This window comes from Aythya fuligula, chromosome 10, assembly GCF_009819795.1.
Source record: "Aythya fuligula isolate bAytFul2 chromosome 10, bAytFul2.pri, whole genome shotgun sequence".
Lineage (NCBI taxonomy): Eukaryota > Metazoa > Chordata > Aves > Anseriformes > Anatidae > Aythya > Aythya fuligula.
Window position 1 is genome coordinate 16,462,004 of NC_045568.1, and position 21,619 is coordinate 16,483,622.

At 41.0% G+C, this 21,619-nt stretch overlaps 1 protein-coding gene across 1 annotated transcript in view; it reads left to right on the forward strand.

Moving 5' to 3' along the window:
• The first annotated feature begins 2,394 nt into the window (after positions 1-2,394).
• The window catches only part of TAFA1 (TAFA chemokine like family member 1), a 218,216-nt gene continuing 198,991 nt past the window's right edge, over positions 2,395-21,619 (forward strand). Inside the window, exons 1-2 of the mRNA XM_032194135.1 lie at positions 2,395-2,920; positions 4,972-5,092. Coding sequence (XP_032050026.1) covers positions 4,975-5,092 — 118 coding nt within the window. The 5' untranslated portion in view covers positions 2,395-2,920; positions 4,972-4,974. The remainder of the gene's footprint in view (positions 2,921-4,971; positions 5,093-21,619) is intronic.

Genomic DNA, 21,619 nt, shown 5'->3' on the forward strand with positions numbered 1-21,619 from the left:
CCCCTGCACTGGGTGGAGCTGCCATTGCATGCTGGATGGCTGGCCACAACCTTTTGCCTCATTTTCTTTCCTCTAGACATAAATTACTCTTTCAGCCTTTCCTTGTTATGACAAGGGATTTTAAAATGTGCAGACTGTTCACTGGTGTCTTATTTTCCTTCACATTTTCTGTTTCCAGCCTTGTCAGTGATAGCAGCTCCAAGTTCCGTACATAAGCCTATGGGCACATGTAAGGCAGCATTCCCTTCCTGTCAAAGTCAGTGACTCCTGAAATGAGAAGGCAAAAATAAAGCCCCAAAGCATCAGTCGAGGACACTGCCCAGCCTAAAGCAGGGTGAGAGTACCTGTTTCATGTCTTGTTGGTCCACTGAAAGTTAAAACTGGCAGCAAGGACATCAAAACAGGTGTAAGAATGCTACTGCAAGACTTGCCAAGGACTCCTCTGTTCCCATCTGATGCTGGAAGCCAGAGCAGGGAAGAGACTGCAAGTGCAGCCTGTTTAATATTCTATTCTGTCCCTCTGATCTCCCCCCTACCCTGCAGAAGCAACATGTCCCATGTTTCTGCAGAGCTTGTCCTGAGCAATAGCAGCATCTGTCAGGGGTTATGGTGGCATTAGCCTCATGGAGCTGGGAGTTAGCAGTGCTTGGCAGAGTGACAGTTCTGCTGTACCTTACATAAATCTGTATCTTGCATAAATCTGTCTCTGCCTACTCTGCCAAGGTGTGTGGTCACAATTTGTCTGATTCCTCCTGCTGTCCAGAAGGCCTTTCACTTTCCTAGAAGATCTTGTTTGCTTCTTGAGGCCCCTCTCCCTCCTCTTGCCTCATACCTCCCCACTCCATACCCTTCCTCACTTGCCCTAGAGGGAGCACATATTGTTAAAGGTGTTATTTTTAAAATAAATTCCCATCACCTGCCCCTCAGGTGTTGTGGAATGCTCCCCACATTTCCATGGAAAGAAGGAAGGTCTTGAGCCTCTTTGTGGCTTTGGTAGAAAATCACAGCAGCTGTGACCACCAGCCCTCCACCCATCCATCACCTCCTGCTGTGGGCTGCACCTGGTCCCAGGTCCTGGTGCCTTAGGCATTAGTACTTGATGTGCTTTGGTTGTCTCTTTTATCAGCATTTTTTTTTTTTTTTTGGAAACTTCTAGACCCTTCTGAGGCCAGAAAGTAGCAGCAACTGTTCCAGTTCTTGGCCTTCTTCCAGTATCTAAGGAAATTCTTAGGGAAAACGTGTATTAAAGAGAACATTATGTTCCCAACCATACTAGTGTTGCGTGGTTTTACACAAAATATCTAAAAGAAATGTTGACCTCTTGAAAGCATCTGTGGCCACCACAGGACTTGTCCTGAGCCACCCTCTCCCCAGGGCAGCTTTGGGACCTGCCAGGAGCTGTGCTGCAGTGGTGGTCAGGAGTGAGGGGAGGGTTTCTCCCGTGTCACTTCACCCCTCACCCCAACAGCTTTATTGTGACAAGGCTGTAATAAAGAGCTGCTGTGAGCGCTGGGGTGGAGACCAGTGCAATGATCCTGCCAGTCTGCAGGGCCAAGCTCTTAATGTGCACTCCCCAATGAAATACAGAGGCTCCAAAGGAGAGTACAGATTGTTAGGTAAACTCACTGCAACTCTCAGCATTTCCACTGAGATGTTCGTCCTTGGGTGCTGAGAATGGGGTGCTTGGGAGTAGGATACCTATCACTGTTACTTACTACTGTTGGTGTCTGGAGCTGGTAAGCAGTGAAGGTAGTATGCTTTTCTATCACAGGTTTAAGAAAATACCAACACAGTTGTATGTTCACCCTGAGCTCTTAAAATGGAAACTTGTTTTGTCTCCTTGCCTTCTTCCTTTTGTAGGCAGAGATGTGAGCTGTAATGCTGAGTGAATGGTGTGCTTCGATGTGTATTAAATATATACAATGGCTCTTTAAAAAAATAATTACATATGGTACGACAGGGAGAGGAAAACACTCCATTCCTGTAAATGGCCACTTAAGACGTAGCCAATAAATAAATAACTGTAATAAATAATTTTAGCATAAACAGCCCTAGCATCTTAGCATTCAGGAGGAGTAAAGCAAAGCTCCTTTCTATTGTCTGTTGAGCCGCATGGCAGCGGAGTTGCGAGCAAGCCCCTCTCTCAGGTGCGGCAAGGTGTTGCAAAAACCCTGCTGGCGTGCGGGATCCGGCCCCTGCCCGCCCCGCACCGCCCCTGCCCGCTCACAGGCGTCTGTCAGAGGAGAGAGAAAGGGAGAGACGGAGCCTTTCTTAGCGTCTCCCTCGGCTGTCGCGAACAAGTGCGGGAGGAGCGCCCGCGGAGCGAAGGCGCGGCGCAGCCCGGCCCCCCGGCACTGCCCGCCCGGCCCCGCGCCGGTGCCGGAGCCCATCCGCAGCTCCGGTGCCCTGCCTCGCCACCGGGGGCCGTGTCGTTTCAAGGCATGTGATCCCCTTCCCGAGCAGGGATGCGTTGATCCAGGCTACGGTACTTACAGCATCGTGTAGCGGCGTGCCTACGGCTGCCCGGCTCTGCACCGCCCGCGCTGGAGTGAGGCTGCTCTTGGCGTTGAACTGCTGCTCGTCCTTAAGTATCCTGGAAGCTGCAAATTATCTCAAGATCACTTCAAAGGTCTCGTCAAGCAGAGGGTGATGCTAGGAGATGATTTAAAGGTGAAAATGAGAAGGTTTCCACCCCTCAAACCTTGGCCACTTTTCTGACGGCAGTGTCTGAGAGCTCAGATGTCTTTACTCTGGGAACAGGATTTGTAACAAGAGATTTTTTTTTTCCTCATAATCCTGATAAAGAAGATTATTGGGAAGCTATTAAAATCCCTTATTGTGGTACAGATGGATTTTAAAAAGTGTTAGACCTTTCCAATGAACACTAATAGAGTGCTCTGCTCTTGGTTGGATTACTCAGGTAAGGAGCTTCTTTAGGATTTAAGATTCAGAAAGCAGATCTAGAACTCATCAGATCATAACGGGATGAATGCTTTCTGCTGTGTTTCTTAATAATGATAAGATGATCTGTGCATAAAACTGTGTATAAGTCTGCTGACAAAAGTGCAAGACAAATGTTTGTAAGAAATGCTGGGGTTTGAACAAAGGTAGTTTGTAATAGTGTAGTTTCAGAAAGGTTTAAAAAAAATTAGAGACCATAAATAAATGTGGGTTAAGGAAGTCTGCTGTCCATGTGGTTTAGAAGATGATGCGTGAAGAAAGACACAGGAGAATTAAGCAGACCATAGAAGTTTGGCTTTGCTTTACTGCTTGGCTAGATTTTTAAAAGTTCAGTTTAAATAACCCGAATACCTGAAATATCTCTGAGAGTTACCTTTCTCTCTTAGCTTCTTGTATAAAAAAGTATGAGCACCAAATATGACAAAAAGGCATTAATTCTTGAAGACACAGGAAGCCTTCTGGGAGCTCCCTGATCTGAGGGGACTGAATCTATTTTGCAAGATAACTAGGTCTGAAGAGAGGAGAAGTACGCTGTACACCGGGAAGTAAATAGTCAGCAGTGAAACTAATTATATGCTGAGTAGTGCATCAGATCCTCTGAACACAGAAAGAGCCTCATGCTGATCAAAATAATGTTTGGGTGTTTGCTATTAATTAGACTTGTCAGTTTACGTGGCTCTTTTCTGCCAGTTAGTCTTAAAGGTTCCCGAAGGCTATGTCTACTTCTTTAAAACTGGGCGAACATATTTTTCCATGGATATATTTTATCGACACTGAGTTTTTCTCTATTAATGCTGCTAATCTTCCTACTGCAGAAATTCCACTGATAAGTCACACAGACTTCTTTAATTTTTGTGTAAAGCATGTTTTTTCTATGTGAGAGATTTAATCTTTCTAAGTCTTTCTTCCTCTGTGAAAATGATGTTCAGCTGATTGGATTATTAGATAGAAAACGACATCATGTCATTGGCTGAAGAAGGAGAGTGCCTGAAGTTTGATTAATTTAGCAATATGAAATGCAGCGGAAGGTGTTGTTAAGGGAACTGGACGATGTGTAGCGTAGCTGAGCCTTGCAAACCTCCAGATCCTTGCAGGCATTAAGGAAGAGCTGCTGAAGTTGAAAAGTCAGGAAAATTTAGCCAGCTAGTATGATAGTGAATACAAGTACGAAAAAACAGATCAGCTGTACTGGATGCACAAGTACATCAGCACTGAAAGACAGAAAGTGCCTTTCCCCTTTTTTCAGTAAGTTTTTCATTAAAAAATTGACATAACCTATTTTGTGAAAAAGATAAAATATTCTATAGAGTATGTATGAAAGGCAGTCTGGCCATACTCCGTTCCCTTTTGCACATGCAGAGGTTGAACAAAAGGAATCTGGTTGCATCTGGGGATTAGAAAATAATTCTGAGAAACAATTACTTTGTTTAGCAGACAGCATCATGATTAAAAATTAATGCTCACGAAAGTAAAAAATAAATAAAAAATCTTTTACCTTCTGGGGCAGTATTAGTCTTCCAGTACTGGGGATGGAATATTTTTGAAATGCATCTCAGATGCCTGATAATGTTGTATCCCTATCTGCAATGTGTTTAAAGTAGTTTTGATGCTGTCTGGACATCACAGTATTTTTAGCTGGCCTTGCGATTTCCCTCCCCGCTTTTAAATTCGGCAGTGGACCAGTGTGGGAATATTTCCCAGCCTTCTGTTTATATTTTCTTGTTGTGTTTTTTTCCCCCCAAGTCCTCAGATCATTACAGTTTCATTTTTGCCACTGAATTATTAAAGTTATCCAGGCTCCTGTGCTGGCATAGTGTTACATCAACTGTCCTTTTTGGGCATGACCTTTGTTGTATGACAATTGCATCCCATGGGGGAAAAACTGACCAGGTAAAAAAAAAGATGTTTAACAAAAGGAGTAGAAAAATAACAATACTGTTGTAATGGAAACTGACTATTCTGTGTGCTACAAGGTGATGGATAATAACGTCTATCTAATATTTTGTTTAGAGAATGGCAGTGGTCTCTGCAATGTCCTGGGTCCTGTATTTGTGGATAAGTGCCTGTGCAATGCTGCTCTGTCAGGGGTCCCTCCATCACACTTTCCAGCAGCATCACCTGCACAGACCAGGTAGGACTGATATCAGCTGTGGGATGCTGTAAGATTACAGGCTCTCCACCATGCTCGTGTCTGTCTTTATAAATGACTGACTAATCATAAAATCCATTTTATCATTTAACTTATATCCATTTTCTGCCTTTATGTTGCAGAGCATCCTTTTTGGTCTAACATGTTGCGCTTTGCCAATATTATGTTGTAATATTCATCCTTTAATGTTGTCTTCTAATAACCTCCCAACATGGGAATCCCATTCTGGATAACAGTTTAGTTTCTGCCTTTGTCCTTATTTCTATTTCCCTTTTTCCCCCTTTCATGCAGTTCTGGAGTGGGTGTACAACACTGAAAGACGTAACAGCACAGTTTTGGGTAACTTTATTTGCATTATCTAACTTAAGCTGGACAGGTATTGCTTACTTGAAATGCTGTTACCACATCTCCCTCAGTCTTTAGTGTTCACTGGAGGTCAGGTGTTTGCCTTGGTGTAAATGACAATACAGTTTTTCTTAGGTTCACAAGCTTACCTCTGAAACTTGCAGACATGCAGCTCAGAGGAAAATTTGGGCGTGTCTCTCAATGGAGTTAAGCATGTGCAAGGCTTTGAGTCAGACCCTCAGGTTTGCAATGAATGCAACTCACTTTGACTGTTGTGATCCACAGAGACTGCACATCAGTTTTACTGTACTTGTGTTTTTATTAATAAATTCAATTTTTCAACTGTTAATTGTGCTTTGAAGAGGATGAGCCATGTTTAAAAATTGAGAAGTTGGTATATTCTAGTGCAGTATCATCTAGTTAAAGTTAGATAGACCATGAGTTGTGTATTACAGATCTAGACCCGCAGAAAGAAGAGAGAGGTCTTAAGAGCTTTAGAAGTGGAAGATGGTAAATGTTAAGTTTCAGTGACACATCACTTAATATTTGGCAGTTAATACTTGGAGTTTTTCATAATCAAATGGCATACCTTCAAAAAGAGATGTCTTTATCAACCTAATGATTCAAAGTTTTTTCCCAATTATTTCCCTTATCCAAGAGTCATAGATCTTGCTTTCTTGGCATAGTCTTGTTTTCTTGTAATAAAATGTGTAATATAGAGAAACAAACTTAAGTCCTTGACAGAGCAGCTCCAGGTAGCTACATTAAAACATTAGATTAATGCTATTATCTTTACTAGCTTGCACTGGAAGTTTGAGTCTTTGAATGGCAATATTTTTATTTGGGACTTGCAGAGAAATGAACAAAATATTTGTTACAACACAATTGTGGGTAATGCTGCCAGTTTTTTAAGTCTGTCCCCCAGTGAAGAAAATAGGAAAAAACAGCTCAACTAAGCAGGTAGGTAAAAGGAAAATGTAATCTTGTTTTGCAAAATCAGTTGAAACAAGTGACATTATGAGAAAAAATGAGAGCTGGACAGATTCAGAGCTCTGCAACATTTGCCTAAGGTTGAAAAATCACCTCTTTTATGAGGCAAGAACAGCAAGACACTGAATGCATACCAAGTGTTAGAGAAATGTGAAAAATGACAAAATCTTTCACTCAGAGATGTGATACAGATAGAGTGAAGGTTTTACAGCTGCCTCATCACCTACTTAGGCTCGCAAGAGGGAAAGCTTGGCTGTTTCTTTCTCAGGCAGCATCTCCACACCCTACACGAATAAGATTGATGGTGTTCTGATCCCAGGCAGCCAATTTCAGTCTCTCAAGAAATAATCCACTACACTGACAGATGAGTAGAATTTGACATGATGTTCACCTCGGTTTCAGATTGTGTGGCACCTGGGAAGTAACAGTGAGCGGGCATCCTTTAGGGAAACTGCTCAAGATTTTGGGCAATTTCTGCTGTCACAACAGAAAATCAAGACTGTTTTTTATAAGGCCATGAATTTGCAGTCTGCCAACTGAATGCGAAAGGTTGTACATAAAAGGGATGGAAATATGTTAACTAGCAAACTGAGTGATTTTAATGTATTCAACTGCAGTCCCTGAGCACACCCTATTTTTCATATTTATAATATTAGGAATGCGTCATTTACTTTTAGTTAGTCACTGTGTAAGTAAGATTAAAATGTTCAGCCAAATAAAAGTGAATAAAAAATGGATGCAGATGAACCAGTACATAATTTCAGTAATTTAATATTTGGTATATGAAATTTCAACTTATTGGATCGTGGCAAATGTAGCTGTAATCAATAGCATGCTCAGCATACCTTTTCCCTCAGTTCGTGATATTCCATAGATAACGAGAAGCTCTAAAATAAGGGCAATTCTTAGCTGCTCAACTCCATTTTGGGGCTACCTTGGTACAACATGATTAAAAAGGCAGATTTTACCCTGTCTTGTGCTTCTCATACTTGATGAATAGAAGAGCCTCACTAAGAACAGGAAGGTGCAGGTAAAAGATAAAATCCTCACAGAGAGGATTTAGCGTAATAAACTTGAACTGAACTCAATGGATTAATGCAGTGAGTATACCCATCTGTAGTACTGTGGTTAATTCAGTTTTGAAACACTGGAAATCGAGGGTAATGTATGAGAAGATTAGTTTATTATCAGACATTTCTGAGCTTGTTCTTTTTTTCTCCTCCTGTAACTATCTTAAGCAAGCATCTGAATGGGTTGAAATAGGTTTCTACACTCGGTATGCAGTCACAGAAGTTTAAATCTTCCTTTCAGTGCCATATACAGTTTTATAGTTCAGGATTTTATTCAGTTAGATGACTTGGCAGAAGGTGCGAACTTGAAAACAAATGTGATGAACCATTTTACGTGACAGCATTTGTAATTGACTGGAGGTTTATTTTCTGTGAAATGTTGGCATGAGGGCACAGATAGTAAGAGCATATTGCTTGATTTTTAAGATGGATTATTCTGTATTGTCTGTACCTGTTCATGAATTCTTTCTTGTCTTATTAACACAATGAAAAGTTTCAATGCTGCAGTTAAGTACCCTTAAGTGATGATAGCTGTTCCTTTTGACTGAGACAGGTGAGGTGGGCAGGGTAGATTTCTGAGCTTTTTCAGTAGGATCCAGAGACCTTAATGGGGAGTAAGCTAGCTGAATGCCATTACAACATGATTCCCCTTGGGTAATACGTATAGTTTTCTGCAGCTTTTTATGGATATATTTCATTTTGATGAAAATTGTTAAGCAAAGGATGTGTTGTAGCATTCACAGGAAATAACTTTGTGCAAACAAATTCCATTTTTCAGAAGTATGTCATTTCTGCATGATTTAATAAGAACCAGCAATAATGAGTAGAATTCCACATTGGCTGTTTTAGGTTGTAAGAAGCTCTATGGCTGTAGAGCTGTTGAATTGGCCTGAGGATTAGAGTGGACAGGTTGTGATTTGCAGAGTTAGCTGAGTGCCTGTGATAGTCCATTGATCATCTGATTGACAGTATTGACTCTGTCCCAGAGGCAGAGTGTAGATGCTGGCATTTGGCAAGAAAATAAAATATTCAAAAAGCAGTGTTTCATTTTTCTCTAAATTAAAAATAACAATTAACCCTCCCCAAAACTGTGCAATTCTTAGTAATTTTTCTGGCTTTGTTCTATGAATGAGGGATGTCTTGCACCCAGTGAGGACCATTAACTAGCACTGAATCACACTGGACAGCACTGGTCATGTGTTGCTTAAAAATATGGGAAAGTACACTGGAACCTGTAAGTTCATGCAAAATAATTGGCTACACGTTAAGATGCTAGGCTAGTCTTGCACACAGCATAAAGATGTGAGGCAGACACAAGCAGAAACATGTACCTACTATAGCAGTGCTGACATTTGCAAATATGTTAATTAAAGATAAGTTTATTCAAAGGAGGGAAGTCATGGGCTGAATCAAGTATGGCTGGAATTGTGAGTCAGTAAATGTGAAAGTATCTTTTATTGTGACAGTAGTTAATGATGTGCCCATTAAAAATCACCTCAGTAAATGATTCTCTATACCTCATATTATGAGGAAGAAAATCAGCATCGAAGCAATTCTATGCAAGCTAACAACCAACATCAACCTAAGAGTTCTCTGAGCATCTTTCTTAGCAGACAGCATTTTGCAGAAACTTGAATTTGTGGCTGTGAGCAAAAAAATTTCTTAGTTCTGATCTTGGCCCTCCCACTGATTTTTATAGCCTTGAGGGGAAACTGCATATTTTCACATTTCAAAAGGTCTGCTATTTTCATATGTACCGAATGCGAGGCTATCCAGTTCAAAACAGCCTGTGAAGAATGTTGGTCTGAATCTCACTCCTCAGTAAGGTGTAAATAAAATATTCTTCTGTACTTGGCAGAGCAATTAAGATTTGGAAGATGAATTCAACAGGGTTTTTGCTCTTGGTGTTGATAGAAGCAGATCTAGAACTAGGTAGTTAATACATGAGTGGGTACGCTTTCTGTGATCAGTAAGAATTGTATTCTATTAGTAATTTGGTGTGAATGCAAATTACCTTCAGTATATAGTGTCTAAAATGCTGTGCAACAACTTGGCCTGTATGCAGTAGATCAGATCGTGGACATGAAAGCTGACAACTGGAGCTTCCTGCTGTGTTAATTGAAAGGAACAAACTGATAAGCTTTAACATCTGGTTCAGATGTCATTTATGTCAGTAAATACACTTGAAGCAGCATCCTGGTTGGTTCATGATCAGAAAAACCTGCTTCCAGCTTGGCATTCCACAGGTGCTAGCTGGAAATTCTCTGCGCTCTCAGTGACTTTGTTGTACATTTCTGGCCTTCACAGGCTGTACTTGAAACTGTGGAATCACCAACTGCAAGGTAAAGCAATCCAGCCTGGAGCTACCTACTGTGTTCCTGGTCATGCACGAAATATATCTGGATATATGTGGACGAATGTGTTTGTGTTTTGTGGAAGCAGAGAACTGATGCAATGAAGCCAACACTTCGGGACAAAGTAGGACTGCTGTCAGCCCGGTAGCGATGAACCACCTGCAGAGCTTGTGTGATGCACTTGCTGACAGCAGCAGGCTTTATTAGAGGCATAGCAGCCTGTGGCTTTTGAAGAATCAAACCTCCAAACAGGAGCAGACTTTAGGGCTTTAACAGTCTCTAAGATAGAGTGCAGAGGGTACGTAGCACTGCCAGGCAGCAAGCAGAGCTCGATGGAGGGCCGAAAGCAGGAGGACACCTCTCTCCTTCACCACTGTGTAGCTCAGCTGCAGGTGGAGGAAAGCTGTCACCGGTCACAATGCTGAACGTGACACCTTGTTACTTCTGATCCAGGCAGACAAGGCAAGCTGAGGGGAGCAGGTGTTGCAGCTCAATGGGCTGTGAAGAACAGCATGGCCATGCTGTATGGTGTGCACCCAGCTGCCCGCTGTGCACAGTGTGGCTCCACAAGCTGCTGCAAGCACCGCTGTGTCTCCTTGTGCAAGAGCCCCAAGCCTAGGGTGCTTATGGTGGTATTGCAAGAGGAAGGCTGTCCCTTGCACATGCAATTTTTCTGTGCTCATGTTTGGATCCCCTGCCTGTGCCATCCCAGCTCCCCTTTGGACCTCTCTGCAGGTGGCTGGGCAGGCAGGAGCAAGGTATGTTGATCTGCACGGCAGGAGCTGCTCTGGGGGAGCAGGGACCAGAAAACCTCTGTGAATGCAGTGGCCCCAGCAGGTGCCTCCTGATCTCAGAGCAGCCCTTGGGGCTGTGGTGAGGCATGGAGGGACCTCTCTGCGCTATTTGTAGCTTGCAATCGTGGTTTTAAAGACCGTGAGAATTCATACCGTGGTGGTTGAGCTCCAAGGAAGAGTTGGCACCTACAAATATAACCCCCAATGGCAATATAGGTTGCTCTGCACTGGAGTATTTGTGCTGATAATGTCAGAAACCTCCCTTTAATGATTAGCCTACTTAAGTCCAAGACTCATTTATATTTTAAAAGGCAATATCCGAGTGCATTTTCTCATAAGACAGGTGTCTTTTTCTCCCATTGTTTCATACGGTTTTATCCTATCCCTCTTACAATCTCTGGATTTCTCTTTGAATGTTTTCTTTTTCTGAGCTGCTGTGAAATCAGCCTTTGCTGTGAGCAAGATTTATTTTCCTGATGGGATTCAGCATTTTTGCTGTTTCCAGATGCTCTGTATAGAGCAGTTCTCTCCAGCTAAACTTTTTTTTTTTTTTTTTTTTTTTTTTTTTTTTTGCATAGTAGCAGTGCTGGAGACTTCTTTTCATTGTGCTCTAGGCAGGGTCAGCTACGACTGCAGCACAATTGGACTCGAAATTTATTATACTCAGTCAATGATGCACAGTGGGGAATTGGGGGTGTAAATTAAGCTGAATGAAGTTACAAAGCCCCATGTATGTATCTGACTCATATTTCTATGCTCTATTTAGAAGACTGTTATCTGACATTGCTCTCTTCTATGCACCTTCTGTGTAGCTTCCAGAACAGTGGTTTTCCCCTTTTCCTTTGCATGGGGTGAAGAAAGCAATCTAGCTGTCCTTGGAAGGTAATGTGTTCAGTGACAGGATCATCGTTGCTATTATTTGATAATCAATAATTGTCATAGTATTCTATTGTAATCTTTATTTTCCTTTGGGGAGGGTGGGAAGTGAGTTAACTGTGGGAGGGGAGGACCTTACTAGTTCATGGATGATGTGAGTAAATCAGAATTTTTGGAATCAAGTCCTAAATGCTTGGAGTGATCTACACATCTGGCACTCTAGTGGTAGACACCCATCAGCTCATGATACTGAGCTTTTTTTTTTTTTTTTTTTTTTTTTTTTTTTTTTTTTTTTTTTTTTTTAATTCAGCACTCTTACAGCTCAGTCTGTGAAGGTACTGGGCAGGTTCTGCACTGCACAAGGTTCAGCCAAAGGGGGCACTGTACTTGTTCCAAGGCTTGGAGTTCACTTCTTCCTTGAGAAAGGCCAAGTGAAGTAAGACAAGGCCAATCTGTAGTCAGAGGTGGCCGAACTTGCTCAGTGGTGCTCTCATTGTGGTGCCTGAACTTTGAGCTATGTGTAATCCAGGAGAAGACTGCTCTGCACCAGCAGCTCCCACTGACAGTCATGCATGATGGTCTTTTTTAAGAATGATGCCTAAATGTTTCTCCTCTGAGCTTTGAGGGTTTGTTTCTATGACACACACCCTGTCACCATAAAAATAGGCAGCTAAAATGCAGATTAAATGGGAACCTTTGCTCCTTTATTATTTAGGAGAGCTGCTCATTCAGGTCAAAATGTGCATTTAATCTGCCCTCTCACATGATCCAAAAGTCCAATTGGATTAATAGTTTGGATTCTGTAGATGACAAATCTGAATCAAGAGCCTTTGTGGCAAATACACTAAATACAATGAGTAAAAATCTATTCTGCAGTTAATTTTCATGCAAGTAAAAGTTGTACTCGTGGAGGACTTGACTGGGAAGCACCTATGATCAGCATGATAAACCATTCCAGTTTATTTGGAGGTAGGGAACTGGGCATTGAAAACTTCTGATGTAAATAATGCCAGTAGGTTATATAGGTCAGCCTGAGTGCAGGCAAGAGCCTCAGGATCTTAATTGTACACACTTTGGTGAAACTTTATCATCTTTTTTTTTTTAGTGTCCTCGTTAATGCTCTTCAAAAATGCTGTTAAGTATTTCTGGCAAGCAAAGCTTCAGTGTAATTTTACTGTATTGTTAAGGATTTATTAATTATAATCTTTTCTTGCAGAGTCTATTTATATTCGATCATGACATTAATTGGTTGCCAAAACAAACTAGAGTTAATTGTGTTTAATTAAGTGGTTGGGAGCAAGCAAGGATGGTTTATTTGGAAAATCAGTTTCATTGATTTGTATGTTTACTTTTTTTAAAGAATGTGAATAAATGAAGGGACCTTGTTGTTTAGGACCTTTTTCCTTAAATGCTGAACTGTTGTCATCAATAACAGCTGTGGCTCTGTACAGATTCACGGATGAATGTTTACATAGTACTGTATATATTTCCCTATACAAACCTGTTAAGAAGGAAATTATCTTGTTCTGAATAATTCTGAATTTAGATAAAAATTCAAAACCAAACAGAATTGAGATCAAGAAAGACTGACCTTAAAGGTAAGGTAGTGTTCAGAACTTCATCTTGAAAAATACATTTGTGAGGGGAAAAAAAAACTAGTTCAGCTTTGGCATTTGGCTGAAGGTGTTTTGTATAAGGAAGTTATAGTAAAATACACTGAAGTATGATTATAATACAATATATTGTTTTATGGCTATGATACAGTAATATATATGTTTACCCATTTAAAAATCAGCTGATTTTACTGTTCAGAAGCTTTTGAATGTTAGCCTACTTCATGTTCTAGTAGTGAAATCAGAGCAGAGTGGAGAATTCTGAAACCTTAAGGTTTTTGAGGAATTGCTTTCTGAAGCTGAAACTGTCTAATAATGTAAGGGGGGAAAAAAAAAAAGACTAGTTTGGTATCTCACTGCCTTCCTCTTTTTCTACCTTGATATTCTTGATAAACACTTTTTAAATCAGCATAAAATTTCTCCATTATCCCAGCAGCCACCTAAAACAAGTACTCATCCTGGTAAATGAGTAAATTCTGTCTGGAAGCATATATTCAGATATGCCAACAGTGGCCCTTTCTTGAAAAGATGATGACCTCACAGACTTCAAGTCCAATGCCAACACAAACCCAGACAGGGTCTTGTGTGTTCTTCCAGTTGGTACCAGCTTTTGTTTTGGTGTGCAGCATCAGTGAACTTAAAGGAGGCCTATTTTTCCAAAAGTTGCCTTTTTTCCCCAATAATCAACTCTCTCTGCTGTTCTAATAGGATGTATTTCCCTGATCTAAAATCTTGCTTAAGTCTGTAAGTTACCAGGGCTCTACTAATGATGCGCATATTACAAACTCATGAAGTTCCTCTCTTTGGCTACTTTTGGGATGCCTTTAAATTTGGGTGGCCAGTCAGCCAAAAGGCACTATTGTGCATGAAAATAGGAACTCTAGAGATGAGTTGGAGATAACAGACATCTTTGAATGAGTTTGTAATTGCTTTCAGTGTGCCAGTGCAGGATCTGACAGAATGATTGCGTCCAAGCTGGCTTCCACATCTGTAGTATAATTATTTCTGTAGTAATATTGTATTTTGTGAGGCTTTAATGACCTGGGGAAGAAAAAGATGCATTTTTAGAAACTGGCTTTCCATGGCTGAAACCTCAGCCCTTTCTCCATGAATTCAGCTGCCCAGGTGGTGTTTATTTTAAAAGTGTTTCAAGTTCTCCAACAAATAGATGACTCCTTTAGTTTTAATTTAGCTTCTCTTGGTATTTCTATTATCTTTCTGGTTGGCAGGCAAGGAAATCCAATGTGCATCAAATGAAACCATTTGTCATGGATTAGTGCATGCAAATGCCTTGATGACAGCAATAGACAAAAGCCTGCGAGTGTCTGCTAACTTCGGAAGAGAAAATTAATGAGGCCCAAACACCACAGCTAGCAATCCTGAGATGAGTTTATTAAATACCTAAGAGTAAGGCAACACTGTTTCCCTCTTTTGCCTTTGCCTTTTTATTTTAATCTTATGGGAATCTTAAGACATTAGCTGTCCCCTGTTAATTGAAAAAGTGCCCATGGGACCTCCTGACTTTTCCAAGGCTACTCAATGGCAGGACCTTTCCTCTGTCTATTAACACCCATCTGTATCCACAGCAGAGGTGGATGATGGGACTCCTGGCAAACAGACGTCCATTAGTGATGCTCCAGCATGCACATCCCAGTATGTCACAGTGCATCGTGTGCATCAGATGAACTGCCAAGTGGGATACTTCAGTGAGTCTTGTGGAGGTGAAACACATCTTCTTCAGTGTCTTGGTTGGAAATGCTCTGCATTTCCCTTATCCCTTAAGACAGAAATGAGTAACTGTTTAGTGCCAGTCTCCTCCTGTTGGTAACTCATGGAACTGAACGAGTTGACAGTGATTGTTAGATCTTTATCTCATGTTTTTATTTGTTATTCAGCTTCAGTATGATGTTGATTAGACTCTCAAGTCCTGAAAGATAAGTGTGGGCTCTGAGTTTTCTACTTAAAGGACGGTATGAGGAAATAGTGGAACAAAGTTGTAAAAAGAATTTGAAGATACCCCGACTGGGAGCAGGATGTGGATAGCAAGCATGCTGTGCACATTGTATCTCCACCCTTAGGAGAGCAACAGACTCAAATGCTGGGGATAAAAATAGGCACGAATTAAAGAGAAGGGGATTTCTGCTTTCAATGTGAGTCATTTCATGGTTTCCCCTGGTAAAAGCGTTCCTTGACTTTTTGGATTGGATTTGAATTGGCTTTGAGCTGCATGATGTTTCGTGATGATGTGCTTTATACGAGCAGCAGGGTATCAAGCGGTTCTTTTGTGCCAATTGTACTCCTCTTCTAAGGCTCAGGCTATGCAAGTCCCCCTTGAACCAAGTTCTTATGTAAATTGAATTATTTGCTAATGTTCTTGTTTTCTAATCTATCAGAGGAATAGGGGGGAATCTATAGTGTCTAGAGATGGAAACAAACTACAAAGCAGTATCAAATTTATGCTGAAGTTCTTCTGATAAGGATTATATGTCTTTAGTGGGCTGCTCCCTGCCTCTGAGAGGCTGTGCTCTTTAACAGGTGAGAAGTGATAATCCCTTAGTCCTGGCAGAATCTATGAATCAAAGTCTGTTAGGGGAAATTCATATAGAATTTAAAATGCAGTCCTGCTTTCATATGTAAATTTAACAAAATATTTTTTTCTGCATAATAAGTGTGTTGTATGCTTAGTACCTAAACTTCTGGAGGTCCTCTTGTAAGCTGTATCCTGTCTCTTTTTTAAAAAAAAAAAAAGACTTTATTGCCCACGTTTCACATCAGAAGTAAGTAAACATGTGACCAAGATTCAGAAATGCCTTGGGGAGGGGAAGGGGGGGATTCAGTATTCTGATAGCACACACAGATCTCCAGAACACTAACATTCTCTATAAAGAGAGCAGAGGTTTACAGGGTACCCAACCAACACCTGCTTTTCTGTCCATTTTTTTTTCCTTCATCTCCAGCCATGAGAGAGTTGTGCAGCAGTTGCACAGAATTTAACATTGGATCACAGGAAGATACTGAGAGATCACCACCGTGGGTATATTTAGGGTAGTGGAGACCCAAATAATGGAGGCTTCATTGTTCTGTTCCTTGAGTGAGTTTATGGCATTTGGTGGCTGCCAAAGACACCGACCTCCCAACCTGCCCAGCTGGCAGCCAGGACAGGCATCCCATCCCTGGTGCTCCATCCTTGGCATGGCTTGGTGATCGAGTACAGGTGTTGCTGTGAGCTGGGTGATAGATCCTGGAGGCTCTTTGCTCCTTCTTCTCATGAAATCAAGTGCTTCAGTGTAGGCCAACTTCATGCTGGCTTAAACTTTCATGGTGGTTAAGCTATAATCTATCCGACTGCCCCAGCTGTGAGGTGTAAAGAGCCTTCACGTTCACTTACTGTTACTCCATTGACAAACAAGTTGTAAAGGCGCAGTGGATTTTTTCCCTGTGTCCCTACACTCAGCTGAACCACGGGCTCAGCATGTGCAGATGGGCATTGCTGTATTTGCTTCAACGTGGAATTTGCTTTTTGCTTAATTGCTTCCTTCAAGAGATAAGGCTGGGTTTGTCTTTAGACAAAAAGGCTTCTGTTTTAAGTGTATTTCTCACTTGAAAGCTGAGCTTCCCACCAGAGTTCTGCATGATGCTTCCAATCTTTCGCAGGCAGGGTAACACTGATTCTGCATAACTCAGTGTATTTTTATAACACGTCTGACTTGCAAATCTTGTTAACTGCACGCTGTTATCTTAAAATGCTTGCAGGCTGGCTACAGCAGCATAAAAACCAGTGGCAAGATAAATCATGTCATTTTTCTTTTAATAAGGGGGAAAAATTCAGAATACTTCACTTGCCACAATTGGGGGAAAAAAACCACACACATACACACCTTTAATCTCTTGATTGCTTCTGAAGATGTGAATTGCTCTGGAGAGGCCTGGAAGATCAGTCCCCAAGAGGACGGTGCTGTGGGAGTCTGCGAACTGGAAAAGCACCCCTAAAGGCTGTCTTGCTTGGCCCAGCCAAAGGTGTGGAGGGACTGGGGAAGAGTGGGGTGCTGTTTGGGTTCTGTTAGGGTGCTGCATGTCCTTCCCCACTGGAGGCCCTTTCTGGCTGCTGCCACTGGGTTTTGAGCCTCCTGTTGAGGTTCTGCTTCTCACTGGTTGGGATCTAGAAAACCTATGAGCTTAGGAAAAGGTCTTCCACACTATTTACCCCTGTTTTGGCTCTTTATAGCTTTTTATGAGTGTTTATGAATACTGTCTTCTTTCCTGGCAGGATTTCATTCTCTCATAGAGGCATAGCAGGAATCCAATATCCCAGCTCATGTTGGGGCCACCTGGTTGGACTGAGGTCTCCTGGCAAGGGATTCTCTTCCCCAGGATCCTTCTCCTCTTGTGCAATGAGAGGGCAGCTGAGCTTCAGCTGATGGCCGCTGCCTAATTTGCAGAGGGCATCTGGAGGCTTTTGTTAGGCTTTGAGAATTAAACTGGGATTTGATTTCATCTGTATTGCAGAATTAATTTAAAACTTGCTGGATTTAACCTCTTGTGGTTATGAGCTTTTATGTGCTTAAGAAATTGTAGCAAATTTTCTTTTCTATTGTGACAATTGTTTTATTTTCCTAGGCTGGAGGAATACACAGGGTAACACTGCATTTTGAAAGCAATATTTCCTTTGTGTGAGTAAAGCAGTGTAAATAATTCAATTTTTTTTTTATTTGACAGCCAAAGCAAGATATCAAATGTTGGTTTGGTGCAGTATTTACATTTTGAAATTAGTTTAGAGCAATCTAATTGTTTTCCTTACTAACTGGAAAAGAAAAAGAAAACCTAAAACAACTTGTCTGATTTCTAAACACTAAAAGAAAAGCAAGGAAAAGGCCAGATTATAATTATATAATCATGAACTCTAGAGGAGAAGGTACTGCTTCTTTCCTTAAATTGTGTTTGGTATTATATCTGATTAGAGCTACTCTGATTTTAATCACTTTTCTGCCATAGGAACTGACCCCTCTTCTTTCTCACAAAAAGGAGAGCTGCGGTGTTAAAATACTGCTGGTAGAGAGGGTGGGTGACTTCCAGTAGCCCCTGAGATATCAATTTTGAATAAATAATTAAGTAATCAGGAAAGCAGAGGTGAAACATCAGGATCTTCTCTTCCATCTGCTATGGCACTGCTCCTGGCCTCTGCTCTTCCATTCACAAAAGAAGCAGGAGCCCACAAGGAACTGATGTCTATGGTGCTACCGGGGTGTTTAGCTGACTGCTCTGTCATTTTAAGATCTTTGCTGATTTCATGAGCCTGTTTCACTTGTCAGGGTGATGTAGTTATCCATGTCAGAGACCAGTGCCCCTTCTCCTTTACCCAATGCACAGCTGTAGCAGTTATTTTGCTGTCCTTGAAGGAACACAGGCTGAAATCTCACTATTTTAAAAGAGATGATGCTTCTAGTTTTTTTTCTTGTTTTTGACTGAGGCTTGGTATTAGAAATGCTGTCTTTATCTAAGTGATAGCATCTGCTTTTGTCATTTTTATGTAAACTCAGCTCTGCTTTGCAGAGCACTGCTGTTCTCCGCTTCTGGAGAAAATGTAATCATCTATCAGCACTGATGCTCTGTCTGTGTACTCTAATATTAATCATTGAATCCAACAGCTATTTAAAATATTTCTACTTATGCCTTTTTCATGACAAGTTCTGGAGGGTTTTGTGTGTGCACTCAGGGAGTGTAGTGGGAGTCATAAATGACTGGATTGTATTTTAAAGAAGAATATTTACAGTAAGTTAAATAGAGATCATGTGCCAGACAAGACCTTCAGTGAAATTGCCTAGTTTTGTCAGTTAAAAAACAAAAATAAGAATTGGGAATGTACTGATTTTGGCAGGATCCACGTTTTGATAAACTAAATGAAAAGATCTCAGCATCTCTTTGAAGAATATAGTCATCAGCGTGGTGTTTTGGATATGTCCCTGGAAGCTGGTCCAGACAATGGACTGGAATCTGTCTTGCACTGGTGCTACGGAGTTGTCTGAATTTTTCCTTTCTTGGGGAGAAAGTCTGATCTGGCTGACCTCTCGTTCAGCACACGGGGACCCAACAGTATGGCCAGGCAGCAGCACAGTGCAAAGCCCGAGGGTTGGTTTTCAGCAACAAAAAGCGCGTGATATTTCTGCAGCTTTGTGACTTGTGCAAGTGCCAGCATACTCGTGTGTGATGTCTTTTTGTACTGCTACCTAGCTCAGTGGACAACCAGGTGCTGTCATACCTTGCAGAGCCCCAGATTTCTGCCAGCTGAAACTTTATAGGGGTGTATTTTTTTTTATTATTTTTTGAAGGCCCTTCATCATATTGAGTAGGAAATGTAGATTCATTTCAAAGCTGATAGAGCTGATTATGTGTTTCTTAGAAAACTAAGAAGGTCTGAGGTGTTTTTACCATTATGAATTACTTTCTTTGTATTTTCATGTCCTTCTTTTTGAATTGTGACAGTAAGCAACAAGTAGCCCCAGATTTTTTTTTTTTTTTTTACAGTTATTTACATAGAATGGTACCTATAAATTTTGGAAGTTTCTAATGTGAAGCCTGTGAATGAACATATTGCAATGCAGTTTTGAGAAATGTCTACTGAATTGTATCTACAGAAGGTAATGGTGCCATCATCCTACTAAAAACACTGATTAATGTATTTAGGACAGTAAGTCATGATGTGAAGTTGCTGATTTTTGATGTCTCCTTAACAGTTTTGATATGAATGCAAGTATTTATGCTGGGTTATATCACTGTCTGCCTTTTTTTTTTCTCATTGCTTTTACTGTGGCATGTAAATGTCAAAAGAACAAAAATACACATCTTGTAACAGGAAGAAGATGAAAATTTTCCATTTTGCTCTAGTGCTCTGAGTACCTTGACATCTGTAATGTAATTATTTCCCACTAAATAACTGACCCAGTTTTGGATAACCTCTTCTGTCTGAAGTGTCTCCCTCTTGTGTAACTGAAAGTTTTGGAAAGATGCTGTAAGAAAAGGAAGCTTAATTTTGTTCTATTGCAAAGCCTCCTTATTCATGGCTGTTATTATAATTTTGCATATTTCCTTTCCTTACTTACTGAGGAAGGTGGCAATGTATCATCTCCCAAAATGTGTGTGGCTGTTCACATGGCTAGGTGCACCTAACCTTTTTGTTCCCGGTGATGCATATTCGTGGGCACAAGCCTCTGTGTGTTACCTCATCTTGTAGTGCAAAGATGCATTTTTGGCTTGCAGAGCTGGATTCTGGCCCTATTTTCTTCACAGAACGTTGTCCTTTGCTCTTCCCTTATTTCTCATCCTCTCAAAATAGCCTGTGGTGATAATGTTCAAAGAGGCAAGGTCTTAGTCACTGTTACAGATAACTGGATGGTAAATGTTTCCCATCAGCTGACCAAGTCTTGAAGTCAGCTATTGCAGTAGTTGCAAGGATTTGGGGACTGGTTGTATTTCTGCTGGGTCTGGCTGAAGACTGAAATGCTTCCTTAGTCTATTGCTGAGAGCATCTCTCATCATGGTGTGAATGCCAGGCTGGAAAGAGATGCTTGTTGCAGAACCTGCTGCTTGTCAGGAAATCCCTACATTGCATTGTCAGGTGGAAATGCATGACCTCAGTGCTTACGAGGGTTGTTTTTTTTTTTTTTTTTTTTTTTTTTTAAATGAAGTACTTAAAATCATAAAGGACAAATGTATGAAGCCTGGGAACAATGTTAGTTGTCCTGCCTTTCTTCTCTAGAAATACTTTTGTTACATTTGGAATTATGATTCCTGTAAGAAATTCTGAAGTACATAACTCCAGTGCTGAAAATGGTTGAAGAGTCATTAAGTGTGCCATGACTGCTTTTATCCGTATTTAATCATGGATAAGTGCAATTCATGCTGCAAACAAAGGTACTTAAGCTGTGCTCATATACACGTCCATACCTTTACTGCAAGCCAACTTGTTTTCTGCTTTAAGTTCCATGCTATTATATGGATTTCTTTCACTGGGTTTTACATTTCCACGTGTGTGGAAAGACTCAGAAGTTTCAAATCTACATAAATAATCCCCTGGGTGATCCTCTGCTCAATAAAGCCCAGGTGTGTACAGTTTGTCCAGCTCTGCACCTCGGTGCACTGCGCTCTGGTTCTTGTGGCCTCCCCAGGAGGGACCGGTGCCTTGCTGCATGGGTACCCTGAGCTGCTGCTGCATTTTCGGATGGGGCATAAAGATCTGGTATTTAGCAGTGAGTGGGGATTTGAAGTAGTAACAGGTTTTCTTTACGATAAGCTTGCCAAACATTTTGGTTTCATCACACTTCTTCTGGCAGTGATGGATATATTAATTAGCATTTTTATCATGTAATAGTCTATAGCCTGAAAATGTCAAACTGTGAGCACATTTGTAGATTAGGTTTAACTATTAGTGCTATTCCAGGATTTATATATAGATACGTATTATTTCTTTATT